The sequence below is a fragment of the Kogia breviceps genome, chromosome 15 (genome assembly GCF_026419965.1).
Source record: "Kogia breviceps isolate mKogBre1 chromosome 15, mKogBre1 haplotype 1, whole genome shotgun sequence".
NCBI lineage: Eukaryota > Metazoa > Chordata > Mammalia > Artiodactyla > Physeteridae > Kogia > Kogia breviceps.
In genome coordinates, this window is record NC_081324.1 from 80,094,830 (window position 1) to 80,119,194 (window position 24,365).

The following is a 24,365-nucleotide window of genomic DNA, read 5'->3' on the forward strand; positions in this document are numbered from 1 at the left end:
AACTTGATATCGACTTACAACTCATTACTAGAGACCAAACAATGTTATTGCAGCTGATTTCTTCATTTTATAAAGCCTGCTTCTCAACAAAGCATATTATTGGCCCCAAATGAATTAAAAAAAAAAAAAAAAAAAAAAAAAAAAAGAGTAGATGCCACAAAGGCTCAGCGGGTTCAAGGCAGAAATAGCCCAGCTGTGTGGAAAGCGTGACTTCACCGGCAGCCGTTGCCACCAGTGCAGGCAGGGTCACGAAGCGCTCAGACTTCGGCTTGGTATTCAAGTAGAGGTAGATTTCAGACCAGTGGAGCCAAAGCCAAAGAATTCCTCTCTGGTGTTCAGGAGGCAGTATAATCCAGACCAACAGATTCCCCAGAAACTCTGAAGTTGGGGACACATCACCTAGAATCGTGGGGTCGTTGAGAAACCTTGAAGGGCATCTCACCAGCTTTCTACCCAAAGCAGGAGGATGCGATGGTAATGTTTACTGGCTCTGGAGTCTACCTGACATCGGATGAGCCTTGGTTCTGCTGTTACCCAGCTGTTTGGCCTGAGACGAACCACCCCCTCTCATTCCAAGCCTCAGTTTTCTCGTCTGCAAAATGGGGATAAAGATAGTCCCCGATAGCTCCCTCTGAGAGAGGGCTGGCCGGATGCAGGTGTGCGGTACTTACGGTACTTACACGTACATTTTCTTCCTAGATGTTTTTAGGAAGTTCTTCCGTTCAGGAAGCTTCCTCTGACTCCCTCCCTTGTCTCCTTTCTCCTCAGTTCTGTGGGATTCCGCAGTCATAGCCCTCATCACACACCTGCTCACAGGTCTGTGTCACCACCAGCAGAGAGGGCCACCAGCACAGGGACCATCATTAATCTTTGAATTCAGTATTCGCAGCAACTATTTGCAGCACACCTATTATGTGCCAGCCTCATGGAAGACACACAGTAAATATGTGTGGACTAAATTAATCCAACATCTTCCCCAAAGAGAGGATCTATTATCTCCTTGTACATCTACTTGCTCTGAACGATACAAATCCTATTTAAAATGTGTTGCTGGAATTCCCTGGCGGTCCAGTGGTTAGGACTCTGTGCTTCCACTGCAGGGGGTGCGGGTTTGATCCCTGGTCAGGGAACTAAGATCCTGCAAGCTGCGTGACTTGACCAAAATAGAAAAAAAAAAAAAAAGTGTTGCCTTTTGGTATTTTTTAAAGTTTCCACTCCTTCTTGCCTTTAGGTTTTCTGGAAATATTCTAGAAGTCTCTTCCCTTCCAGGGACGTGGCCTCCTTGCCATCTTTGGTGAAATCTCTTTGAATATCTGAACACATTGGAGCTCTGTAGAAGTCTAAGTTTCCTTAGATGCTGCACCCCTTGCTTTGTTATTAGAACTGTGCATAGTTATTCATTTTGTTCATTCATTTCATTAACATTTGTTAATTCACATCCATTTAATTCATTCCTATCCATTTCCTTCATTTCATTCAACATTTCATTTTCTAGCATCCCCCACCCAATTAACACCGTGTTTCTTTCTAGAGACTTTGACCATGAGCACATTATCAGTCTTTCACCAAGTTGTTAGAACATTTCTCTTTAAAGTCTAGTGCAGATTGCGACCAGAATTCTCTTCCTTCCCAATACAATACCAACTTTTAGGTACATACACCACGGCAACTTTCCCCAAAGTTTCCATCAGGTTTTCCTCCTTTGTTGGTTCCTAGTCTATTTTTCATTTGATTCCTGTATCTGTCCGGAAATTAAATTCCTGGAAATGCAAACACATCAGATGCTTCACTTTGGGTCTGTAACAAAGGCCTGAAGAACTGGCCTCTCACCGTTGTAGTATCTTGCGCATCGGGACCAATTTTGCAATTTGTTGCTTTCACCTGTGTGTTCTGAAGCCTTTTCCACTCTTAGATTTTTTCCAAATCATTTTCTTCTCAAATGCTTTCAGAAATTTTCTTGAGGTATACATAGAGAAAAGTATACAGATACAGGTGTGTGGTTTGATGAATTTTTACAGGGTGACAAGATCCATGCAACTTCTTCACCAAACTCAAGATATAGAGCATTACCAGAACCCCAGAAACTCCTTCAAGATACCTTCCAGACATGAGTCTCCTCCTCCCTGGTGTTAATCATCATCCTGATGTCTATCACCAATATGTTTTGCCTGTTTTTTACATTTCATATAAGTGGAATCATACAATATATACTCTTTTGGATCTGGCTTCATTTGTGCATTATGTTTATGAGATGCAGTTGTTTTCACATGTAATTGTCATTTGCTTATTCTCACTGCTGTATGGTATGCTACTGTGTGAATGTACCACAGTTTATCCATTTACCTGCTGAAGGACTTTTGGGTTGTGTTGTTTTGAGGGGAGAAGGGGATGGAACTATTACAAAAATGCTGCTGTGAATGTTTTCTGAACATGTCTTCTGGTGAACAAATATTCTTGAATATATATATATATATATATATATATACACACATATATATATGTTTTTGAGGATAGGTAGGTAGGTAGATAGATAGATGCTCATCACAGTTATATTTTGTTAGAAGTCTTTCCATTTCCATTGACAAAAACCTTAAACTTGCACAAGTGAAAAAAAAAAAAAAAAAGACAAAAAAGGAATTAGAGGCTCACATTATAGAAGACTCCAGGGGATGTGGCTTCAGTTATAGCAGGATCCAGGAGCTTAGACAGAGTCATTGGGAATCTACCTGTCTATATTCATTGTTCCTATTTCCAACTATGGTGGTTTCAGTCTAAGGCAAGAGGTCTCCATTGCGTGTCAAAATGGCCATTAGCAGCTCCAGGCTTTTAAATTCCTCTGGTCTAATCACAGCAGGAAGAAAGAAACCTCTCTTTCCCAAATGAACCACCGTGAGTACCATTTCTGAATTATCCACTTCAGGATAATTGCCCACCCCTGGAGCCCAGAGAGCCAGGGTCACCCACACCTGAACCACACGCCTTGAGGAACAGCATTCATCATGTTATCTTTAAAACTTTAGACAGCCTAAAATTTTCATCAACAGGAGAGTTAAAAAATGTCATGTACATGCATCCTGTAGACTATTATGTCGCCACTGAAGCAAATAGGTTAGATCCATATGTACAGACATAGAAAGATGACTGTTATGTATAGTTTGGTGCAGGATGGGGGAGGTGATTGTTATATGTACAGTATAATGAGTGTGGTCATGTAATTTATTGTCCAAAATGGATAATTTTCAGGGTGAAAGGGAGTGCTATAATTAATTGCACTGGCACAACAGGTATAAATTGAGATTGTCCTGGGCAAACATATATGAACAGTGAGTGACCAGAATTATAATTCTTAAAATGTCTATCTGTATCTGTCTGTCTATCTATCTATTTATCTATGTTTGCTCTTATTTAAGAAGGACATTGAGGTTGACCCCAAGAGATGTGAAAAGGAGAAAAAGGGGGGATTTTTTTCTTCCTTTTTTTTCAGTTTGCTTTCTGTGTCAGTGAGTCTGTTTCTGTTTTGTAAATTAGTTCATTTGTATCATATTTTAGATTGCACATATAAGTGATGTTTCATCTTTATATGTTCACCCAGCGAGCTTTGCTAAGCACAATACCAGATAGTGTGCAAGTGCTGACACAAAGCTAAGTGATAGCACATGGTATCTGTCTTTCTCTGTCTGATTTACTTCACTTAGTATGATAATCTCTAGGTCCATCCATGTTTCTGCAAATGGCATTATTTCATTCTTTTTTATGGCTGAGTAGTATTCCATTGTGTGTGTGTGTGTGTGTGTGTGTGTGTGTGTGTGTGTGTGTGTGTGTGTACTACATCTTCTTTATCCACTCATCTGTTGATGGACATTTAGGTTGCTTCCATGTCTCGGCAGTTGTAAACTGTGCTAGCAGAAGTTCTTAAATTTAACAAAATCAAATTTCTCAATGCTTGCTATTACAGTGGTTGCTTTTTTCTATATTTATTATAAGGCCATAAAAGAGTTAATAATTTTGCTTTAAACAGTCAATTTTCTACCAGTGTGAATGAATACTTACTTTTTCTGATCTCTTTGTTCTTTCTTGTGGGTCCCTATTTCCATCTGGGACCACATTCCTGCAGCCTAGATGGAGACTTGCTTTAGTGTGTCTTATAGTGCATGACTGCTGCTGAAAATTCCCTCAGCTTTTGTGTGTCTGTAATGTCTTTATTTTGCTGTCATTTTTGAAGGATGTTTTTATTGGATACAGGACAGTAGGTGGGCAGGGGGTTTGTTTTTGGTTTCAGCACTTTAAAGATGTCACTCCATGGTCTTATGGCTTTCATAATTTCTAGGAAGGACATTTCTCTTGCTGGAATTTTAGTTCATCTAGCCTTCTTTTATTTCCACAGCTTTCCAGTATCTTTGAAAAGACGATTTTTGTCATTTCTTTTTTTAAACCCAGTGATAATGATAAGATTTCACTAACCGCCACATCCTACTTAGAAGTCAAGCTCCAGCTTGAGGAGAATTCAAGCTGGGAAACTTGCTTCCCTTCTTTCTTCCTTCCTTTTTTTTCTGTTTTGTTTTGTTTGCTCATTCATTCTTTCCTTCCTTCTTTAATTGTTTTTGCTTTTTTTGTTTTATTCTTTTTTTTTTTTTTTTTTTGCAGTACGTGGGCTTCTCACTGCTGTGGCCTCCGCCGTTGCAGAGCACAGGCTCCGGACGTGCAGGCTCAGCGGCCATGGCTCACGGGCCCAGCCGCTCCGCGGCATGTGGGATCCTCCCGGACCGGGGCACGAACCCGCGTCCCCTGCACCGGTAGGCGGACTCCCAACCACTGCACCACCAGGGAAGCTGTATTCCTTTATTTTTAATCAACTTTTGGGGTATAATTTACGTGCAATAAAATGCAAACATTTGGGGTTTCCTTGGTGGTCCAGTGGTTAAGACTCCGTGCTTCCACTGCAGGGGACACAGGTTTGATCCCTGGTCGTGGGAAATTATGCATGCCACGTGGTGCGGCCAGAAGGGGAAAGGAAAAAGCAAACATTTTAAGTCTATAGTTGAATGAGATTTGACAAATGTATGCACCCACATGATCAACACCCCAATCAAGGTGGAGAGTTCCATAATCCCCCTAAGTTGCCTCCTGCCCCTTTGAATTCCATGCCTTTCTCCTATCCCCAGCCCCAGGCAACCACTGGTCTACTTGCCATCAATGTAGATAAGTTTTGCCTGCCTTCAAATTTCCTATAAATTGAATCATACAGTATATACTCCTTCTGTCTCTGGTTTCTTTCTTTCAGCACGTTTTTGAGACTTCTCCATATTGTTGGGTAAACCAGTAGTGTGTTCCTTTTTCTTGTTGAATTGTGTTCTGTCAGATGAATATGTCAGAGTTTATCCATTTGCCTGTTGATGGACATTTGAGTTGGTTCCAGTTTTTCTTCCTTTTTTTGAAGTGCTATGAGTAATTCGCTGGTACATCTTATAATTGATACGCAGAGCTCAGCCCCTGCCGTTGGGTCAGCGTCAGACTAGAGGAGGAGATCTGTGTTGGACCGGTGATTTCAACCATGACGAGGGTGGCAGAAAGGCAAACACAGCGTGTCCCGGGGAGTGAACAGCAAGAACACCTTGTTTACTCCAGGGCTTCAGAAGAAGCTCCTTGAAGAAGCATTCAACATAAGAATCTAGGGCGACGGGAAGTGAACAAGGAAAGACTGAGGCAGGCTCTGGGGCGTAGCAGAAAACTCAGCGGAGATGGGAGGCAGATGACAAGTAGTACGTTACTGAACACAGTGAGAGACATTTTTTAAAAATTATTTATTTCAATTGGGGTATAATTGACATACCATATTGTATTGATTTCAGGTGTACAACGTAATGATTCGATATTTGTATATAGTGCGGAGTGATCAACACAAATAGTCTAGTTAACATCCGTCACCATACGTAATTACAGAATGTGTTTACTTGTCATAAAAACTTACAATCTACTTTCTTAGCAGCTTTCAAATATGCAATACTGTATTAACTTAGAGTTGCTCTGCTGTACCTTACACCCCTATGACATTTATTTTATAGCTGGAAGCTTGTACCTTTTGTTTCCCTTACCCATTTCGCCCACCCTCCGACCTCTGGTGACCACCAATCTGTTCTCTAAGTTGGGTTTGGGGGTGTTTTTTAGATTCCACATATAAGTGAGATCGTATAGTATTTGTCTTTGTCTCACTTAATTTCACTTAACTTGATGCCCTCAAGATCCATCCATGTTGTCACAAATAGCAAGATTTCCTTCTTTTTCATGGCCGAATAATATTCCGTTGTGTACATATACCACATTTTCTTGATCCATTCATCCATCAGCGGACACTGAGGCTTTTGTCATATCTTGACTATTGTAAGTAACAGACATTTTAAGAAATATTATTTCATTTCATATTATTTCATTTCATTTGCTATTATTTCATTTCAACTGTGAGTGTATAGTAAGCTCCATTTTACCAATGAACAGCCTGATATTCAGGAAGATGAAACTTGTAGGTGACGCCCCTAGTGGTAAAGCAGGATTTGAACCCAGTTCTCTGCGGCTCCAAAGCTCACTCATCCCCCCAGCCTGAGGTCAGCACTGGTTAGGCTGATTGCAGGGGAGATGGAAAGAAAGAAACAGGTTAGAGAAGCATCAACATGCATGTCCTTGGCATGTTAATGGGCACTAAAAGTATATATACATATTTATTACATGAATAAATGTCTAAGAAAAGCAAACACTCTAGCATACTTTTTATATATTTTTCATTTGTATTTACTTAATTGCTTAAAAAGAAAAATAGAGACCTTACCGCCAAATGTATTAAATCTCATCCATTCTTCCCTCACAGTGTCACATTATGCAAATGTAGAGTTTGGTTGTGTGTGTGTGTGTGTGTGTGTGTGCGCGCGCGCGCACGCGCGGGTATGTGTGTGTTTTGTGGTCAGAGGCAAGAGTTAGAAGAAAGTGGGATCAGAGAAATACCAAGACGTGTTTACAGACTAAAGGACAGCAGGATCTACCAGTTAGGCAAAGTGAGATAAATGGAACTGCCAATTAACTTAGTATTCTCAGAAGCAGTGAGTAGAGCACGCGGCCTGAACAATGAAAGTGTCGCTGGGAGCTTTCATATTCTGTGTTGTCTGCGTGCAATTTGTTCCCTTTTACATAGAGATATATGGTATTAACTGGGGGATGTGATTAGAATGCAGGCGGAGGCTCACTTTGATGGGAAGCACACAGGCCTAACAGCCGCTGAAGATCAGAGATGGTCTCTCTCCAGTAAACTCACAAATTGCAGGGACCACAGTCTGCTTAATCAGTGAAGGGCATTGGGGCCGAGATTGCAGTGTTCTAAAGATCCAAGCCTCCCGCTGGGATTCTGGCCTCAGAGTAACCATAACAGGCTGAGATGCACGGAGAGCTCACCTGCTCCTATGTACTGCCTGCATTGGGGTGCTTTCCACGAACTCACCCATTTCATCCTCAGGCTACCATAGAAGGGAGATGATTTTCTTGTCCCCACTGTAGAGATAAGAAAACTGAGGATAAAGAGGCTCAAAGATTTGGTCAGCCATGCAGGGCCAGTAACCCCTTCTGCCTTTTACTGAAACCCTTGTTTTTACCCTTTGCTCTATGCTGCATCCACACCTATCAGGGGAGAGAGAGCAGCAAGGGGGTGTAGGATGCTGGAAGGCCTGAGAGACCCCACTCCCACGTAGACCAAGAAACTGTGCTCTGGAGGAGCAGGGGATGTTCCCAGAGGAAATCCAAGTAACGTTCTTAGAATACGTGCCCCTATTCTCCTCATTTGATGGCTAGGAAAACTGGGACCCAGAGCAAGGAACGTGGGCCAGTGAATGTTTCTTCCAACAAATACGGCCTTCGGGGGCTCACCTCCCTGTACCTGTGGGGTCAAGATGAGCGCCCCGGAAGACGACTCCTAGGCAATAATAGAAGTAATAGCAAACACTTGTACTTGCTGTGTGCCAGGCACTGTTCTAACCACTTTTACAAAGATTGACTCACTTAGCCTCCATACATTCCTAAAGAGTAGGTACTGTTACCGTCTCCCTGTTTTACAGACGAGGAAACTGAGGCACAGAGAGGCTAAGAGACTTCTTCAGGGTCACTCAGGCCCATGTTCCCACCCTCTGGAGTACGTCCATCCCTCGCCTTTCTCACGAGAGCCTTACACCTCTCCGGAAAGAGCCGTCAAGTCTTACTCTTCCCCTCATTCCACATGCAGCGGAATCACGCGGTTTTCCTTCCCTGCGTCCTGCATTTCCCAAGTTCCCCCAAATTCTGCACTCAGCTTATAGGAGCTTCACATCTTTCCTCAATGATATGGAACAAGGTCTCCATTTTAGCCTTTGTGTGCCTGAGCCACAGAGGCAGACCTGAGTCCCAGGTTTACCCTTAACTGTGACCTTCCGTAAGCTTATAGGATGTGGAGGTCAACATGTGAGCTCTGCCCAAATGGCCATCAGCTGATGAATGGATAAACAGGATGTGGCATATCCATACCGTGGAATATTATTTGACCATAAGAAGGAATGAAGTGCTGATTCACGCTACAATGTGGATGCACCTTTAAAACATCACGCTCAGCGAAAGAAGCCGGACACAAAAGGACACGTATTACAGGATCCATTCATATGAGATTATCGTTATAGGCAAATCCATAGAGACACAAAGCAGATTAGTGGTTTCCAGGGGCTGAGGAGTCTGTAGGATAATGGAGTGATACCTGAAGAGTTTCTTTTTTCAGCTAGTGAAAATGTTTTAACATTGACTGTGATATTCACACATCTGTGAATGTACTAAAAATCATCGAATTGTACACTTTAAATGGGTCAGTTGTATGCTATGTGAAATATATCTCAATAAAGCTAAGAAGAAGAAGGAGGAGGAAAAAGATGGGGGGATAAAGATGGAGGGAAGAGGAGGAGGAGGAGGAGGGTGCTTTAGAGGAGGACTGCCTGTGTTCAGACTCCAGATCTGCCACTTTCTAGCTGTACAGCCTCGAGCTAGTCGCCTGAGCCTCACCTTTCTTGTCTAGTAATAGCTGAAGATGAGAGCAAACAGTTTTAAAGTGTTTAGCAGTCAGTATGGCAGGGACTCTGGACCAGCTGTTAACCCTTCTGTTGCTGGAGCATGCAGAGGTACAGGGAGAGTGCAGACGGACTGGGGTGACCGGGGGGGGGGGACCGGGCATAACTCTTTGCCAGCCAATAAAGAATTACGCCTTCAGAGTTCTAAACTTAGAGTTTGCTCCCATGAAAGAAACCGCCTGAAATTCGGTTTGTCATCGACGGCGACAGAAGCCTTGACCTGCGTGAGTACATCAAGGCATACGGAGCCCACTTCCTCCTGCCTTTTCCCGAGCACCGTTCTCCAGTGCAGAGATTTCAGTGTAATTAACGTGAGTTCCTCAGGGTCCCAACTTGGGTTTCCGTGGAGACTGCCTGCGCTTCATTAACGTGGCTAGGTTGCGTGGCCGTCCCCGGTTCAGGCCAGCCTCCACTCACTTGCCGTTTTATTCTTAACCCTCCCAATTTAATCAGCGCTAATTATTTCTCCTTTGCTGGTGTTCACCTGATCACTTGGCAGTTCCTTTTTTCCTTTTTCTTCTTCTCTCTTGCTTCTCCTAATTCATACCCTAGAGGGGGATAAAGCGGGGTGGGGAATAAAACCTGTTCTCTTTGGAGACAGGGGAGGAACCCTGGGAAGGTAAAGTACCAACAGCCCAGTGCACGTCTCAGCTGATAGTACTCGTGGCTGCGGAACTAGGGAAGCGAGAGAGAAACACCAGGCAGGCAGGCAGGCAGGTTTGCACAGGAGATGAAAGCTACACAAGCATGACCTTTTATGGAGCCTTCCTCGCCTCTGCCGGAGGAACGGACGCCGAGTCCAGGCCTGAGAAGTCGCCATATTTGGAGAGAAAACGCTTGCGGTGTAGGTTTGAAAAAGATTTACAATGCACAAAGCTCCCAGGCTTATCTTCCAAGAGTCTCCCTTTAAGCCCAGAAAGGGGTGAAAATTGCAAGCAGAGGGCTGACAAATGGCATTCCTCAGGGGGAGGTGGACGCTTTCCAGTTTTATTGGGTTAAAAAACGCTTGCATCAAATTGCATTGCTCAAATCTGCAGAGCGGGCGAGCTCCAGAGGGCAGCAGGAGTTTAAAGCCAGATGAATCTTTGAAAGCTAACGTAAGCTCCCTGGGAATCAGCCTCGCCAGAGGTGCAGTGGTGTGCGGTCGTTAAGAACATGGACTTACCGGCTGTGCAACCACAGGCAAGTTACTTCACCTCTCTGAGCCTCAGTGTCCTCATCCATGAAATGGAGATAATAATCGTACTTACTCAGGGGATTGTTATGAGGATAAATGGGTTGTGAACTGAAGCAGCGTCTGGCAAGTGGTAATTATCAGCAAGCATTAGTTCCTTTTGTCTACTACCTCCCTGGTACCCTGCACAGGGCCTGGCAGAGAGTAGGTGCCAGTGAGTGGTTGTTGAATGAATGAATGTGATGAAATGGGAGTCCAGAGCCCTGCCAAGGGCATCAGTAAGTGCCTCTGTTACCCAGACTTATGTCTCTTAATTCATTTCCTTAAAGCAGGGATTTCAAATTTAAATAAATGCCTTCAAGGGCCAGGCAGGAAGTACAAATGAATAAAACAGGCTTGGGGATGTGTACACAAACCTCTCTAGCAAACACTGGGGAAGTCCAGCCAGACCCAGCTTGAGACCCGGTCAGAATCAGTCGTCACTCAACCTGCCCGGACCTGCCAGGACCTGCGGAAACCCTCCCAGCGTCTGGCTCAGTCCCACACCCCATCGCCGCACCGAGATAATTCAGAACAACACAATCCATTTTTAAAGTTCAGTTTCTCTCCAGCCCACAGTATTCATAAGGAATTAAGGAAAGCATGTCAAATATAATCACGCATTGTTGTTAAGTTCTTAGCAAAGTTGTCAAATGTCAGGCAGCCGGCACGCCCGCGGTGCGCCCCACATTTGGGACCGACGCTTAAGCTGTCATCATAATGAATTGCTCTGCTCGCGTAAGGCTCGGGAATGGGTCCAGGACACCACGTTCGCTTGACAAAAGAAGTGCTTCACCAAGATGAAACCGTGTACCGCGTTCACAAGGCAACAATCCCAAACACCCCTCGCCGTGGGATGGGTGAGAGAGAAGGGTCTTTTCGACACAGCTCTTTAAAACGGCCCTTGAGGGTCTGAAATCTTTGTGAAGGGGCTGCACGGGGGCAGCATTCCGCCCCTCCCTGCGCATCTCGGCAATGTTTCTGACATCCCGCCGTCAGCCCGGGACTCGGAGGCTGAAAGGCAGATGCTCGGTAAGAACAGCGTGGAGACATTTGGCAAAAACGCTTGCACCCCGACTGTTTGGTTTAAAAGATGTGAGCAGCTTTTTAATCGGCCTGAGCCCTGGAACGTACACGCCTCCAGCCATTGGGCGCCTTGGCTCTCGCTACGAGTTTCCATTCCTTGGGACGTCTTCATATTTCTTCATTAAGCAGCCGTCGCGGGGGAATTGATTCCTTCTGTAGGAGAGCAGGATCGTGAGGTTGTGTCTACATCAGCAGAACAGATATTTGAGATAATTAACCCCCAAAAATGCAAGACCCCCAAGTGATGCCCGTGTCCTCTGAGGGCAGGGGGTGGAGAGGCTGAAATGCAGAAAATGCCAGGGATTTGTCCCAGAGCCCAAATCTCAAACATCATTCCCCACTTGTTCTCAAGGCCTGGATGGAGCAGTGGCTCAATAAATAGCTGTGGAGTGAGTGAGTGAGTGAACGAATGACTCAGAAGCCTGTGTGTATCAGGAGGAACAGCTGCCTTTATGGTCAGAACTGGCTTGGAATCCCAGGTCTACCACTTAGAGGCTATCAGGTCTTGGTCAAGACACTTTTGGTTTTCTGGGCCTCGGTTCCCCCCCCCCCCCGCCCCCATCAGAATCTCAGAAACTCTCCTAAGCTGCTGTTTAGATTTTCTAAAACAAACCCCAGCACCCTTCCACGTCTCTTAGCAGTTGTGCTTTCTAACCCCGAGGTTGTTCATTTCATCAGGAGCAGGCTTTTCTCCAGACCTCAAGAGAAAGACCACCTTGGAATGCTTTGCTCTCCCTCCTGCAGAACCTGCCCGGGTACCCCTTCCTGTCGCTGGAAAAACCCCCAACAGCTGAAGCCTACATCTGCTATTAAAAGCACTTCCGCTGATTTCCTGTGATGGTCCTGTCCAGGGACCCTCCCAGATTGAGGGATCCGGGGCCAGGATGGTGGCTGAGCATCATATTTCAGGGTCTGGGTTTTTTTTTTTTTAAACATCTTTATTGGAGTATAATTGCTTTACAATGGCGTGTTAGTTTCTGCTTTATAACAAAGTGAATCAGTTACACATATACATATATTCCCATATCTCTTCCCTCTTGCATCTCCCTCCCTCCCACCCTCCCTATCCCATCCCTGTAGGTGGTCACGAAGCACCGAGCTGATCTCCCTGTGCTATACGGCTACTTCCCACTAGCTCTCTGTTTTACGTTTGGTAGTGTATATATGTCCATGCCACTCTCTTGCTTTGTCCCAGCTTACCCTTCCCCCTCCCCATATCCTCAAGTCCATGCTCTAGTAGGTCTGTGTCTTAAGAGTCCTGTACCACAATGTTCATTGCAGCTCTGTTTACAATAGCCAGGACATGGAAGCAACCTATGTGTCCATCAACAGATGAATGGATAAAGAAGATGTGGCACATATATACAATGGAATATCAGTCAGCCATAAAAAGAAACGAAATTGAGTTATTTGTAGTGAGGTGGATGGACCTAGAGTCTGTCATACAGGGTGAAGTAAGTCAGAAAGAGAAAAACAAATGCCATATGCTAACACATATATATGGAATCTAAGAAAAAAAAAAAAAAAAAGGTCATGAAGAACCTAGGGGCCGGACGGGGTCTGGGTTTTGAAGTCAGGCTAACCTGAGCTCAGTGGTGGGGCCCTGCTCTGGCCAGCTGTGCTGCTTTGCCTCTGAGCTCTCATCTGTAAGGTTGGGGTTTAGCGTCACCCTTTGAAGAGGCTTGAGGTTTAGAGCTGATGGATGCATAAGGAGAATGGTGCCTGAGAGCCATCCCCCCTCCCTTAGCTGTGGGGTCCAGGGTCCCAGGCTTGGTCCTAACTGGTTTCTTGAAAGCACTGGGTCTTCAGCATCCACTGAAGAATTCCCGCTCTCAGAGACATCTGGTGCTTGGCCGGGCCACCTCGTCAGCAGACGTGACGTAGATTTCACACAGCACCTGGGCTATGTTGCCTAGAGGCTGGTACAAGCCACCAGGGGTACAAAGGATGATTTTTATATGTACAGCCACTTTTAATCTTGATAATTATGTGTGAATTTTGATGGTGCATTAGGAAAACTCTTAACAAGCACTCCAAAGGCATGGTGTCGTGGATATTATCGCTTAGGAAGACACTAAAGTAGATACGGTTGTTTGTTTAATGTTAATGTAAAGAAAAATATGAGTAGTAAAAGTGGTGCTTGGATACTATGATAGATTATGATGATTGTATGTGAATGACTGAATTTCGGAAAACTTGGAATCAGGCGGGGGGGGGGATATGTCAGGTTTAAGTACTGAAATGCAAGTGAAATGGCTGACCTTGACCCAACCCCGGAGCAACTTTAACTCCCCCCCGTGTTAAATGGGGAGCTCTGAATACTTCTCCAGTTCCTTTCTAGTCATGATATGCCTGGCACGTAGCACGTACTCAATAAACAGTTGCATTATTATGGTGCCGAAGAGGAGGTGACTGTGGCCAGTTGACCTAATGGGTTCCAATCCTGTTCAACCCCACCAGCAAGCTGTGTGACCCTAAGCAAGTTGCTTAACCTCTCTGAGCCTCAGTTTCCTCATCTGCAGATGGAGGTCTTCATCAGAGCAGCAGCCCTGTTTATCAGAGTAAGGCATTTTCATGAGGAGCTTCCTCCCAGATCACTTAGGACGTGCCTGTTCATGCGGAACTCCACGCCTGGCACCATGCTGAGCAGTTTCTGCCAAAGTCAGTGTGTTGGGCTTGAAACCACACCGCTGAGAGTTTATACCCCGCCTCTGCCACCATGTAACCTTAGACAAGGTACTTCCCGTCTGGGGATCTCGGTTCCCTCATCTACAAAATGGAGAGCGGGGGGGGGGGGGGGTCCTCTTCATTCCCACACGTTCTCATTAAGAAAAGCTCGGCTTGGCTCCTTTTCCAGCCATCCAGATGTTTCTAAAATACAGCAGTTCCGACACTGCAGAGACCAAGCATGTGAGTGATTATCTCCATTTTTCACGTTACATTTGTCATCTAGACAGGCTTTAAGTATGTGGATAATGAACTCAGAATTCCAAATGAACTTCAACCAATTCCTCTCTCGCTCTCTCTTTGAGACAAGAAAGTTTTCTTTGAAGGAAATGAGGAAAAGTCATCCTTTTTTCCTGCTCCCAGCGGAACACCAGGGCTTGCCCAAGGCGGAGTGGTGGGAAGCCGACCTGCCAGAGGGAGAAGACAGAAGCTTCAGGGGGAGTTTAAGGTGGCGGTTGGACACCCAGGCCCTGGAACATTCCAAAAGCCGTGTGTTCCTGTCTCACCTCTGCCACTTACCAACTCTGAGACTTAATATCCTAGGATCCTAGGGGCGGGCGGGCTTCCCTGGTGGCTCAGTGGTTGAGAGTCCGCCTGCCGGTGCAGGGGATGCGGGTTCGAGCCCTGGTCTGGGAGGATCCCACATGCCACGGAGCGGCTGGGCCCGTGGGACACAATTACTGAGCCTGCGCGTCTGGAGCCTGTGCTCCGCAGCAAGAGAGGACGCGATAGCGAGAGCCCCACGCACCGAGATGAAGAGTGACCCCCCCGCTTGCCACAACTAGAGAGGGCCCTCGCACAAAAACGAGACCCAGCACAGCCATAAATTTTAAAAAAGAAAAAAAAATCCTAGGGGCCTCCTCGTGTGGATAATAATGCCTGTGTCACTGGATTATGATCAAGACTAGATGTATTAAAATATTAAATATAATGTATTATGCCAATTCTCCATGACAGCCATGAAGAAACTGCCCTATAAGGTTTGGTGCTGTTCTTATACCCATTTTATTGATGAGAAAACTGAGGCACAGAGAGGTTAACCAACTTCCCCAACTTCGGAGATAGTAAGTGGTAGAACTAGGAAAGGAAACACTAGAAATAATAAATACATAGATCATTACAGTTGCAAAGGAAACGGTGTGATGAGAGATGCCATGAAGGGATTTGGGGTTTAGGGACAGTGCCTCTTAGGAGTGGGTCTATCCAGGCAGAAGTTTTTGCCCCCCAGGATGTGCTGGTTTTACAACCAGCTCTCTGGGAAAAACAAAACAAAACAAACAAACAAAAAATCCCAGTTTGTAGTGTTTGCCAGTTTCTGGGGTGTAAATACTCCTTCCATTGTGGCCAGTTTCAAGCTACCACTGTGACATCATGGAGTGCAGAGCTGGGAAGGCAACACACACAGCCCACACACAGTCACTCTCACTACCTTTTTGTCCCCACCTGACTTCGGATAGTTTCCCCTGAAACCACCCTTTGGCTGCCTTTCCTGGGCCACGTCCCTCCACCTCCACTACAGAACCATCACAGAACACGCTGGTGCAAATGAAATGTATCCATGGGGCCCCACGTTACCTCTCTAGGGGGAGCCCACTGGGGACTGAGTTGGATCAGACCAGTCAGAATAACGGGGCATGGGCTCAGGGAGTCGGGGAGCAATGTCCTTCCTTGAGCTGAGCGGTCCCTGCACGCGCAAAGACCATTTTCAGCAAAATAGACAGTAGTGGAGCCTCGGAGGGAAGCGGCTTGGGTGTCATTAAAATTTCATGCGCTCCTGCTGCACGCAAAATGCAGTGTGTGTGTGTGTGTGTGTGTGTGTGTGTGCGCGTGTGTGTGTGTGTGCGTGTGTGCGCGCGCACGCCCAGAAGCCCCCGAGCCAGTTTTCAAGATGAATCAAGTCAACGGCTCCTTCCTGCCGTGGCCACCCCCTCCCTCGGAGCTCTTAATGTAAAGTTCTGACAAATGTAGAGCTGCCTAATTAACTTGCCTGTTGTCTCCTAAAAATACATCTTCTCCTGGCTTTCCTTTGGCGAAAAGAGCAGAGTGGTAATCACATGGAAAGGTCACATTACACCAAGAAATGGGGCTGTGCTGGAAGAGGGCGTGCACCCCCCCGCCCGGATGCGTGTGTTGGACACGTTTCCCCTCTGCATTTCATCAACAACCAAGAAAGCATGGCCGCCTTCAGAGAAACCCACTTGCTGCTGCCCCAGGGAAGCTTAGTGGAGGGACCCCTCTCCGAGCCGAAGGACGGGGTTTTCCTAACTGCCTCACGCGACAGAGGCTCTTCCTCGACCACCTTGCTTCCTCCCGTCCTGCCTCTCCGCACGCACCTGCACGGATCCAGTTAGCCAGCTTGAAGAAACTGGCTCAGTCTGGCGTGCAGAACATAGGTAGTCGTGTCCATCTGGGTCCTTTGGGAAGCAGGTACCAAGACAGAGTTACAAGGGCAAGGGAGTCGTTTCAGGTGCTGCCTGTGATGGTTCGGAAGGGGAGGGAGCAGCGTTGAGCAGGGTGAGCCCTCAGGCTGTGATGAGGTCTGACACTAGGGAGAGAGGGGAGGAAGGCGGATTGAGGAGGAAATAATCAGGCTGCAGTGCAGCTCTGAGCATCTCTCGGCCAGCCCAGCGGAGGGCTTCAGTGCAGATTGCCTATTGGCGGAGTCCCACGTTGGGCGGAAACGGCCAGCCCAGGACCCTCCCGGTGCTCTGTCAACGCTGGGGCTGTCCAGACAGTGAGTGTCTGCAGCTCCATTGCTGTGCTCTTAAATCACTCAGGGGCTTGACCTAAGTACGAGGCCAGGGTCATTTCAGGATGCTTTGTGTGGTCCAGCTTCAGTCCTCCCTTGCGTTCCTTTAAGCAGTTTGCCCTGCTGCCACCAGACTGCGTGGATGGAGAGTCTACCCTCTGTATCCCAACCCAAGTCACAAGAGATGGGGCCGTAGACTAAGAAGTATTTCCCAGTTGTCATAAAGCTTCGTCTCTGTGGCCCGCGAAAATCTGGGAGAGTCAAATAACCAGTTCCTTTTCCCATTAGTCTCAGTGTCTACACTAACCTTGTTCAACGGTTATGATATTATCAATAAGGTTGATGTCATCTTTGACCATCACCCCAAAGCAGTTCCTACCCCAGAAGTAGGTGTTGTTAACTATTTAGTGTGATTCCTCCCATAGCGCCCCCCACCGCCCTTTTATGCACAACTAGCACTGGGGAAATTTGGAATCAAACCCGGGACAATTTGGTTCCAAAGTCTTTCCATTTTACCTCCACACATTTTCTCCTCCACCAGGTGTCACGACTCTGTTACACCAGGCTCTGACACGCTTTGCCAAGGAGCATAAAGGAGTGCTTGCTGCATGCCAGGCTCTGTGCTAAGTGCCTCAAATAACCTTTACAACAACCCTGTGAGGGCGTGGTGGTGCTATTGGTCCCATTTTACAGACACACAGACTGAGGCCCAGAAAGATTAAGTAACTGGCAATAGAGCTAATGAGTGTCAGAGACGGGATCTGAATCTAGGTCTGTCTGTGCTCTTGACAAATGTGACACCTGCCTCCCAGGACACGGCTGAAATTTCACCTCCCTCCACCAAGTGGCAAGTGTGCTGCCGAAACCGATTTCTTTGGCTGAACTCTTCAAGGCGCACGCCTAGAAAACATCACAGGCAAGGGCCCCGTGCACAGGCCGAGCTTGACGCAGGCTTGTCACGACAGCAGGCTGTGGACCTGCTGGACGTGCGGAGAGCCAGGCCCACTGACGGAATCCTCCTTCTCTATGTGATGGTCAACCACTAATCCAAGATGTCGGTACCAACCGATGCTCAGCTCGGAGCCCGCAGGTTCTGGTGGATCTGGGACCAGAGCGCATGGTCACGAGATGACCATTGTCGTTCAGTTCTCTATTCATTCTGGAAACCCCCAGCTCAGCCTGGCCTGGTCATACCAGACAGTGGGCAATTCTGGCACTGAAGTGGGGAAGAGAAAACAAACAAACAAACAAACATAACAGGAGCTCCTCCTGCCAAACCTTCGCTAGGAAGCTAAAAATAGCTGTTGCTGTGATGGCCATAGATCATGAACCGCATATGCCAACGTAAGAGCCCTGTGTGAAATCTCCCCCTGTGGGGTGTCCTCCAAGCCACGCACAATTAAGCTTAAGTGATGATGTATAGGACATCATTTTCCAGGTGGAGGACACTCCGATGCTTTGTGGCCTGAGTACACGGCAAGTGTTGGGAGGGCGGGGCTGAACTGAAGAAGAGCCAGGGAGTTGAAGAGCATCTGGAGCTGTTGGCAGGCCCGCTGCCATTGCTGAGTGTCGGCTGGGGACCCCCAAGACCCACAGCACTGTTCTGGGCTTTGTGGGCGCACAGGAATAAAGAGAAAGCATGGCACAGCATGGCAGAGGTTAACATCTTATTTAATCCCCACCGCGATTCTGTGAAATAGACACTCTAATAATCATACAATGCGTGGTGCATAGTGAGCCCTCAAGTGAAATGTTATTTACACCCAGTTCTTCCTTGAAAATATTTACGGTGAAATGTGCAAACAGATCAGATGAAGATTTAATCGCCATAGCAATGCACAGTAATTCACCTGCATATAGATGTAGATGGTAATTGACATGTGGGAGATGCTAGACCTTGAAAGGTGATGACAGGTGTGAACTGACCCAGGGAAGCTACTGGAGGGGGTCATAATCCTCGCGCCGTGACTTAAAAGTTAAGTAGGCAGGAGTCTGAACACCTTGCTTGGATACGAAGCAGAGCTACATACAGCAGGTGAATATACAGCAGGTGAAATGCAGATGTGAATTAAATACAGATGTGCTCTGGTGGTTAGTGAACTGTCTGGGGATGCAGGCAGGAAGGTACCTGACAAATGGGCGCAAATGGAATCCGATTGTGGAGTCGGACTGCAGGGCGTCTAGTCCACCCCTCAGACACAGAAGCTCTAGGAGATGGCCACGTGTCTCAGAGGCACTCACATTTCCAAGGACAGGCACACCTGTTTTATTGCACTTTGCTTTATTGCACTTCACAGGCATTGCATGTTTTACACATTGAAGGTTTCTGGTAGCCCTGCTTCAAGCAAGTCTATTGGCACCATTTTCCAACAGTATTTGCTCCCTTTGTGTCTCCGTGTCACATTTTGGTAATTCTGGCAATATTTCAACCTTTTTCCTTATTATATTTGTTATGGTGTTCTGTGATCAGTGACCTTTGGTGTTACTATGGCAAAAAGATTGCAACTCACTGAAGATTTAGATGATGGTTAGCATTTTTTTTAGCTGTAAAGTAATTTTTAATTAAGGTATGTACATTGCTTTTACACACCAATGCTGTTGCACACTTACTTAGACTACAGTATAGTATCAACATGACTTTGACATGCACTGGGGAAGAAAAATTCACGTGACTTGCTTTTTTGCGATACTGGCTTTATTGCAGTGGTCTGGAACTGAACCTGCAATATCTCTGAGGTGTCCCTCTACTGGAACTGAATATCTTGGATACTGTTTATTTCATGTCCTTAAGAGGACAGCCCCGCAGTGGGCAAGAACCGGCGTGTGCTGGCTCCGGCTCATCCTGGCTCCCAGAGCCTGGTGCACTCATCCCTTCCCAAATCTGCATTTGGTGACATCATGAAGGTAGTTTGAAGTCAGCCATGGTGGGAGTATTTACACCATGGCAACTGGCAAATGCTACAGATCAGGGTTTTGTTTTGTTTTTTCTCCCTGGAGAGCAGGTTGCTAAACATTTATCAGCATTACTGGGTGAGAAATTCATATCAAAAAAGTATAATGATATGGTAAGGTCATAAAATCTCAGAGTGGAAATGGATTTTAGATCTCCTCTTACCCAATCTCAGATTTGGTGCTGGAATTCTTGTCCTAGAGGTTTCCCTGAGGGAAGGACAGACACCACTGGCAGACAGTGAGATGAGTTTTCGGCGTTACACAGACTATAACGTGAGATGACATAGTGGAAAAGGTCATCTTTTTTCAGTTCTCCTCTGTCCTTTTGTACTATGCAAAGCAGAAAGCCTCAGTTCAGTGCAAGTTGTCTTTAACGCTTGTCTCACCCTTGTAACTCTCCCTTTTAACCAGGAGAGGGCAGGGCCCCCAAACTCAGAGCCTTGCGCAGGCAACAGTGCAAGCTCGGATTGCATAACGTTGTTTTGTTCCACTGTATTTGTTTTTATGGTTACCTTCTGTTTGTGGCAGGCAGTACGGCTTTCCACCTATCGTGCTGGTATCAAGCTTCCTCTTTAACTGTGTTTTTAAATGAGCCTATTTAAAGACAACTATTCAGTAATTAATAATACAGGTGGTGCAGAGAGATGGCAAATATCCTAAAGGTGGTTTGCAAATGACCGAAGTGTGAGGAACACAGATGTACCTTACGTCAGGCAGACTTCACTTGAATACATCCCGTCACAGGGAGGTCACCACTTCACAATGCATCTCTTTTGTTACTGTAATCAGTGCGATGCCCCATTCAAATAAAAAAGGATTGTTTTGTTTTCCTCCCCACCAGCACCCGTTAAAAATTAAGTGTATTTTCTATGGTGCTTTCCTACTGGACCAAACCCGCCCTCCCCCTCCCCCTCCCCCTCCCAGTCCTCACGGTTTCCTGTTTCTACTCTTGCCCTGTCTGTGGCTCAAGATTCCCATTAATTATCGTGGACTTTTGAGCCTTTGTGGTGCACTGAGCTGTAATGTTTCTGAAGGTCTAATTCTGCCTTTGGTGTGTCAACATTTCTCCTGTTGAAGCTATTCTGCTCATACAGGAAGAATTGAGGTTGTGGTAGCCAGCAAAAGCAGCAGGAGAATTTGTTTCTATGCATATGATCTCTGGAGTTACATTCTGTAGCTCCTTTGGAAGCCAGCTTCTCCGTGTGATGTCCTGACATTCAGACTCGGTGGTAGCTGATACGAGCCTCTGTCTGTTGCGGCCTTGCTAGGTACCAGGCACCGAACCGAGAGCCCCTGGTGCATCCTCTCACCCGCACCTCACGACAGCCCTACCCCGTTCTACACACAGTTGGCTGCAGCTCAGAGAGGTCAGGTCACTCTCTCAAGGTCGCCCAGCAGCTCTGTGAGTCCCCACAGTTGGTGCTCTTAGCCCACGACGAGGATTTCTCATCTCAAACCCTCAGACCTGCAGTGGGAGGTTGAGGCAGGTGACAAGGGGGATGTCCACGCCGTAACCAGAGAGCCTCCGAGAAGCGGTCTAGTTTGCTAAAGTCGGAAGAATGTGCAGCCGGTGAACACAGAGCAGGCTGTCTGTCTGCAGGCAGCTGGCACCTTCTCGTGACCTTCCATCCTTATCATTAGTGATCGACAGCGTGTGTGTGTGTATGAGAGAGAGACAGACAGACAGACAGAGGGAGAGACCCTCCGTGACCCTTATCTAGGCAAATTCACACCCCTCTTCCTCCTCAGCAAACATACAGTTTTCAGGTACTTTAGCCACAATTGTTTTTCTCCTGCCAATATTGTCATTAAAACAAAATTTTAAAAAATCTGTGAATGAGCTCAGTAGCAGTCTGTAGTGTTTCACCACGAGGCAGAGATGTATCTTCCAGCTCTTTTTTTCAACATTCACCCATTGAGCAGACATTGCCTGCTGCCCTACTGCGTGCGAGGCAGCACACCGGCCACCGCGGGTCCGAGGGAAGCCAGACGGCACCATCTCTGCCCTCTGTGTGCCTCCCGTCAAGGGCCTACCACCGTGAAGGGTGTGACGGAGGGTGCAGAGTGCTGTGAGAGCACCTAGCCGATGAGGGGAAGGAGGGAAAAGTGTTCCTGGCAGGGGGAATAGAATCTGTGAAGGCCCTGAGGCCTGAGAGAGGAGGAGGGGCTCCGAGAGGTCCAGGACGCCCGTACTGCGGGGCTGGCCCATAGGAGGTATTCAGTGAGGTGTGGACGAATGAATGGGTGAGCAGAGAGGATGGGGGGTGGGGAGTGGGAGCCGAGGATGGAGAGGTACACTCAGACACTCTTAGCCCATGACCTAGCCATGAGGTCTCTGCTACAGAGAATCTGGGCCTTGATCCTGACAGCCAGGGGCGGGCTTGGAAGCCTTCTGAACAACAGCGGTGTGGTCGTGTTTGCCCTTCTCTGGAAATACTGGGCCACTGGGCTGCGACTGGCTCACCGCTCACCCTCCCACGCCAATAGGAAGCTTTCCTTCTCCCCTGGGCCACGAGGCAGCTCAAAATGTCCCAGCCCCTTGGGAACTGGCTCTCCTTCCCCATCAGCCGTTCCTCCGAGAGTTGAGTTTTACGCCTGGAGGAGCTGCTTTGGGCCGGCCTGTTAGCCGCGTGGTCGCAGCTGAGCTTGTGCAGGCGTGGCTAAGGCGCGGACAGCGCTAGACGCACCTCCTCGGTCCACGAACCAACTAACAAACTTACTATGTCAGTTTCTGCCAAAGCAGAGCCTGAGGCAAGGACTCGAGGGCAGGGAGAGTATTTGGAAGGTGATCCCAGGAAGCAGGAACTGGAGAGTGGGGAAGGGAGAGAAGGATGGCAAACCATACAGGGGCCCACTTTGAGGAACCCTCTGGGAAGCCTGTGCAGAGCAGGAGGCCGGAGCCTTCATCCACTTGCCTCATCCTCCGTCGGTAGGGGGTCGCCCCAGAGGTGTCAACTCCCCCAGACTTGTGGGCTGCGCCTGCATGTGGGCTCAGCAGACTCCTGGGACTCCGGAGCAAGACACGGAGTAGAAAAGAGGACAGGCAGGTGCTGGAGGCGGGACACTGCCACTGCGCTTGGGACCTGTCCCCACCGCAGCAGCTGGAGTTGGAGGTGTGCCCAGAGGATGTGGTGTGTCCCACGGAGTAACAAGTACCAGGCATTTCCCGTGTGCCAGGTACGTTAACCCACGTTCAGACATCCCTTGACTCATTCAGCTCCCCCCAAAAACACTGTGAGGGAAATCTTACCACCCCTATTTGCCAGATGAAGACACTGAGGCCTAGAGAAAGGACGTAACTTACTGAAGGCCACAGATCTGGAAGTGGTTGCATGAATAGGTGTTTAAATCCAGATCTGCTTTCGCCGGCACAGCATCTCTTCCTGGAAGTTCTAGAGAAGTCATTCTGGCTCCAGGCGCATTCCTGTTTCCACGTACCACATAGCCCCACCCTCCAAGCCACAGATGATTGGACCAGAGGAAGACATCTGTTACAAGCTGCACCAATCAGATCTGGTGGGAATTTGGACTTTGGCTACTGATGCAGGGGACCACAGAGTCAGGAAACGAGAAACTCTGGGGGCTGGAAGCGCCATTTTGGCACAGCTATTACTGGCTCTGTAAAAGCCGGGCTGCAGAGAGGAAGAAGCAAGAAGCCGACGTGTAGAAAAATAGCACGTACGAGGGCCCACGCCTTTTGAAGAGTCCAGGAGACAAAGCAAGTAGCTGAGCTTTCTTGCTCGTTGAATTCCACTTTTCCCCCACTGGAGTTGGATGAAAATGTTTCTGTTTCTACCAATCACAGATTCCCCCAATAAAATAATCTGAGAAAGGCGAGAGCCATCAAAATGGCACGTTCGTGAGGTGGGTGAGTGCATTATGGGCGGATGAGAAGATGTGGAGTTTCCGTGGGTTTCTCTGTTATATTTCTGGCCACTTTAAAGAGACAGAGCAAAGATGAGGGAGAGAAATGGGAGAAAGGAGTCAAACGCACAGGTACAGAATGAAAGGTGCTTCACTGGGGTGTCCGGCGTCTGCTTCTTAAGAAGAGGACCACAGCTCGGGCCTCGTGGCCCGTCAGTGCTTTCCCACGAGTAAAAGCAGCCGGGCAATGGGTTTCTGCACCCGGCGAATCCCACTTCATTTCTCGCCCCTCTCTTGGCTGCAGTGTGAGACAGTTTGAGAAGAAATTAGTACTCGGAGTCGGTGTCAGCCCTGCTGACAGCAGATCAAGGTTGAAAGACAAATTGCTCATTACAGCTCAGGGAGCCGGAGCTGGGGGAAGACAGCCATGCCATCCCTGCCCGCTCCAGGCGGCTCCCACCAGTGACTACGGCCCGGGACTCGCCCTGGCTTCTGCCTGCCTGTGAGGTTTGGGGTGGGGGGGCTGCAGCGGGGATGGCTCTAGGCGAGCAGTCCATTCAGACCTCCTTGGGGCCCCCCCTTAGCCATGTTTGTATCACGTCACCGTGTCAGCGGCATGACACAAGCCGAAAGCTCTAGAAAAGCTGCTTGT

At 47.4% G+C, this 24,365-nt stretch overlaps 1 protein-coding gene across 3 annotated transcripts in view; it reads left to right on the forward strand.

Annotated features, from left to right (window-relative positions):
• The window catches only part of CCDC60 (coiled-coil domain containing 60), a 252,697-nt gene that overhangs the window by 100,240 nt on the left and 128,092 nt on the right, over positions 1–24,365 (forward strand). The window contains exon 1 of one of the 3 annotated variants that reach the window (XM_067014927.1): positions 23,394–23,845. The exons of the other annotated variants lie outside the window; for them this stretch is intronic. Coding sequence (XP_066871028.1) covers positions 23,807–23,845 — 39 coding nt within the window. The 5' untranslated portion in view covers positions 23,394–23,806. Of the gene's footprint in view, positions 1–23,393; positions 23,846–24,365 lie in introns of those variants that run through there. 3 annotated transcript variants of the gene reach the window in all.